This window comes from Anticarsia gemmatalis, chromosome 7 (genome assembly GCF_050436995.1).
Source record: "Anticarsia gemmatalis isolate Benzon Research Colony breed Stoneville strain chromosome 7, ilAntGemm2 primary, whole genome shotgun sequence".
Taxonomy (NCBI): Eukaryota; Metazoa; Arthropoda; class Insecta; order Lepidoptera; family Erebidae; genus Anticarsia; species Anticarsia gemmatalis.
Window position 1 is genome coordinate 12,398,433 of NC_134751.1, and position 4,386 is coordinate 12,402,818.

The following is a 4,386-nucleotide window of genomic DNA, read 5'->3' on the forward strand; positions in this document are numbered from 1 at the left end:
ATCTTATACAAACAAATTAATACTAAATGATCTGACCATACTGCACCCACATCACGAACACGACTGGGGGTTAATGTCCATTGTTTCTAACCCTCAACAGAACCCTAACGGTAATATCGATACATCGATTACTAGTAATAATCGTAAAAAAATGATTATTTACGAAACCCATTAGCACCTCCCCGCAGGTCATATCCGGTACAAAATCACGGGGTTTAACCCCAACAAGATGACTGGCTTATGGCTTGTTACCGAACTCAATTTAAATCTAATTCACGATAAGTGAGACCATAAAAAATATATTTTGGTTTTTTAAGACAGTGTTAATTGATATATGGCAATGAGCTTGCCTACTATGTGACGAACATTGTAAATGACAAATCGAAGGTGTCTACGCCTTTGGATATAACAGGCGCGATGAGTATGTGTGTAAATGTAATTAATTGTGCGTTGCGCCAAAATTAATATTTAATTTTGTTTATTACATTACTTTACGGGAGTCGTCTAACCCACGGTGCTTAAACACATTAATTGTAGCGTTGTAACCATCCGAACTATATAGTGCTATGGGATTCTGATTTTTTTCGTTTGACAGACCAGTCGATATATAAATGGACTCAAAACAATATTCAAAGAATTTTCGTTTCAAATAAGAATCAAATCCATGAAACTTCAATTAAGCAACGATTACTTGACCATGCAGCACCTTACATGCTATCGCGTTGGGTGTCTTCTACAAAATCAAACAACAAATTAGTCCAAAAGAATTTAAATTTAGGACCCCACGGTTTCGAATCCAAGTATTTTACGACAGAAAATTAGAAAATGGCCGCACAAAACATCAGATAAAGGACTATTAACCGCTAATACATCCTTAAGTAACTAATGAAAACAAATACCTAACATCGAAACATATCGATTCAATTAGTAAACTAACAGAATGAGAGCTATTCGATTCATGCAATCGTACTGGCCAGAAGGCTCCGATCAAAGGCCCGACGAATAAAACAAAGTTGGAGAACTGCAATTTATAGCGCGTTTTTCTAACTAGCTGACTCGCGCTGCTTCGCTTGCGTCACATTAGAAAGAGTAGGTCATAATTTTCCCCATTTTTGTAACATTTTTCACAGAGAATAGGTCATAATTTTCCCCGTTCTTGAAACATTTTTTACTAGTGCCCTACTCCTATTGGTCGTACCGTGATGTTATATAACCTAAAGCCTTCCTCGATAAATATTCTATTCAATACAAAAATATTTTTTCATTTCGAACCAGTAGTTCTTGAGATTAGCGCGTTCAAACAAACAAACTCTTCAGCTTTATAATATTAGTATAGATTAGTATAGATTAATGGTGCGCTAGAGACGCCGTACCTTGTCACAACGGCGGCAAGTCTCACACGAAAGGTATTGGCATATTTTGAATAAACAAAATATCATGTATCATCAACTTTCGAATAGCCAAAATACTTTTTAAAGCATTCAAAATTATCTAATGGTTGTTATAGAATGCTATACATTTTGTATACTACGATAAATTCGTAAAAGTATGCTTAAAAAAGGTGTTTTAATGCCCACAGACACTAATAATTATTGGTTTCCCCTTAAGGTATGACTCCTACAGTTATAATGGTAATTGGAATGTCGATAATTGAGTAAGATTTTATTTTATGACCTTTGATTTGTTTTTAAGAAAAAACTGATCAGTTACGCGTTAATTTATGAACCCGTATGTCATTTGAACATTTATCACTTATGTAACGTACACACATGAATAAAAAACACAATAGTCTTGAAAGGAAATAGGTCATTTAATTAACAAAGCAAACTTTTAATTACTGTGTAGGCGCCATTGGCGTCAATAGGCTTAACTTGATGACATTAGCATCATCACGAACATTCCCTAATATTCAGAATTGGTTTCATTAACATAAATGTCGATGTATTTTATCGATAATGTAGTGATAAACAGATACGCGACTCTTATCCGCCACGTCCCAGCCTTTATAAGGAATACCTTTAAACTCAAACACTCAATGCGATCGAGACAGATAATACTGATGTGAATTCTTAAGACGATTGATTTATTTTAAATGTAAGACATCGAGACTCCGATTATGTGACAAAATATCTCTTAATCCTTTTTAGTCGCGTACCTTTAACGGTACCCGACGTATTTATTTATAGAATCTAAAAACCAACCCATATATGAACGTATTCTATCATTGTAATTAGCTGCAATTTCAGTTGCATTAAGCCGTAATTAAATTAAACTACGTAGAGACCACTCCGAAATAATTGTTCATCGTTCCTATCGTAGCTATCAATTTTGTATTTTATGTTACAGCATTCAGTGGTCAACAGAAAAAAACCGGGCACGCGTTAGCCGGCGTCCCCGCGCCGCTCGCCGCTCCCCAACCACCACGCCAGGTACGGACCCGCACGTACTGGGGGAAGGGATGATCGAAAATAATAGGGGAAGAGAATTTTAAAATTTATATTTTTTGCAGCCGGCGCAGGTGATATAACGCGAGCGCGTGCGCCGGCGGCTCACTTGTACGTGAAGCTTCACTGCCGCCGCTTGCGCTCGCCGCGACCACCGAAAGCTCCCACGAAGCCTTCCCCTATCGCGCAGTGCTTTTCCGATAGCCGCGCCGACCGGTCGTGCTCGTTATCTGTCGTGAACGCTCGCGCCGCGCGCACGTATACAATGCTACAAGAGATCCAACTCGTTCAAGGTCAGACGAACTACGTCGTCGTCGCGTCCGGATATCCTTCAGCTACGTTGACGAAGACGTCCGTAGAGAAGAGAAATATACCTATTGCTCCGGCTTCTGAAAAAAACTACGTTACACATGACACTCCACCGAATCTACAGTACAGGAAGAAGGTGCATTTCAAGACGAACCCTTACACCGGACCTCAGGCCGCTTCGATCGCGAGACGTAACGCTCGGGAACGTAATCGTGTCAAGCAAGTGAATGATGGATTCAACGCGCTGCGCCGTCACCTGCCCGCGTCCGTCGTCGCTGCCTTATCAGGTGGTGCGAGACGGGGCTCCGGGAAAAAACTTAGCAAAGTGGACACACTGAGGATGGTCGTCGAATACATTAGATATCTACAGCAACTATTGGAAGAAAGTGACGCAGCATTGGGAATTACCCGTGATCAGGAAAATAGAGAAAATATTCCAAATGGAAACACATTGCAGCCGTTGACATCGATGGACATGGATGATGGATTTTTCTATGGAAGTGGATCTCCTTGCTCTGAAAAGCCAGACTCTCCTGCGCCGTCTGAATGTTCGTCGGGCGTGTCGTCGGCGTACTCAGCTGATCGGTACGAGGTCAACACAACACAACAGCAGCTGGGGTCAATGGATGAAGACGAATTACTAGACGTCATCTCGTGGTGGCAGCAAAAATAAATATCACGTAAGTTTTATTGAACTTTTTCTTTCTTTCTTTTTTGTTAAATGGTATTTTTTGTTAGAGTTCCTTTTTCTTTCATTGTTATTGTCTCGAATACTACTTAATAATTTATCGTGAAGATTCTATCAACAAGTTTTTCTAATAAGAAGTCAAAGTTATGATGCGCAACAATGTAACTGACCAGCACTTTTTTTTGTTCACAGATGAAACATTGCAGTGACAGTGGACGAAACCCGCCGAGAACGATCACATTATTTATTTATAGTGCATTTGTCGTTTATACGAAAAGACTCTTGGATATCTAGTCAAACCGGTAGTGCCTTTACCTAGATTTTAAGTTTTACAGTGGGGTAATTGAATAAGCAATTTTTGTACTGAATTTCAGTTATTTTACCTTTTTAGCTGTTTACTTTGTGTATATCGAGCTATAAGTGTTACTGGGCTGCTGTAAGTGTATCTTACAGTTGTAAACAATGATTGTACGTGTTACCTTTGGCTTTTATTACTCGATGTAATAAGAGTATTTATAATCGGCCCAGTCGATGATATTGTGTAAATATACCTTAACTAGTTGTAAGTACGTTAAGAAATTAAAACTATTTATTGAATTTAAACATTCTTTTTCTGACGAAATCCCTAATTTAACTCATAAACTGATTATCTAATCCCTAATTACATACACACACATACACAAAAATTTAAACTGAACAACACTTGCAGAAAGTATTAACAAAATAATTAATTACAGCTCATCAAACTTTTCATTTCAAACTCTTTGTTTCTTTGTCATTTCACACACACATACACAATACACACAGTGTCTTACACACCTCTACTTACAATTAATTATAATTAACATAGTTTGAAAATTAATTATTTGTTTTACATAGTATCTTTTGACATCAAATACATAAACGAAAAGCTTTGGTTCACTTTTAACTCCTATCCATTCACTT

At 38.0% G+C, this 4,386-nt stretch overlaps 1 protein-coding gene across 1 annotated transcript; it reads left to right on the forward strand.

Annotated features, from left to right (window-relative positions):
- Window positions 1-2,570: 2,570 nt before the first annotated feature.
- LOC142974165 (achaete-scute complex protein T3-like) lies at window positions 2,571-4,038 on the forward strand. Its single transcript, XM_076116328.1, has 2 exons — window positions 2,571-3,433; window positions 3,634-4,038. The coding sequence occupies exon 1, from the start codon at window positions 2,710-2,712 to the stop codon at window positions 3,424-3,426; it is 717 nt and encodes a 238-aa protein (XP_075972443.1). The 5' UTR covers window positions 2,571-2,709; the 3' UTR covers window positions 3,427-3,433; window positions 3,634-4,038.
- Window positions 4,039-4,386: the final 348 nt, after the last annotated feature.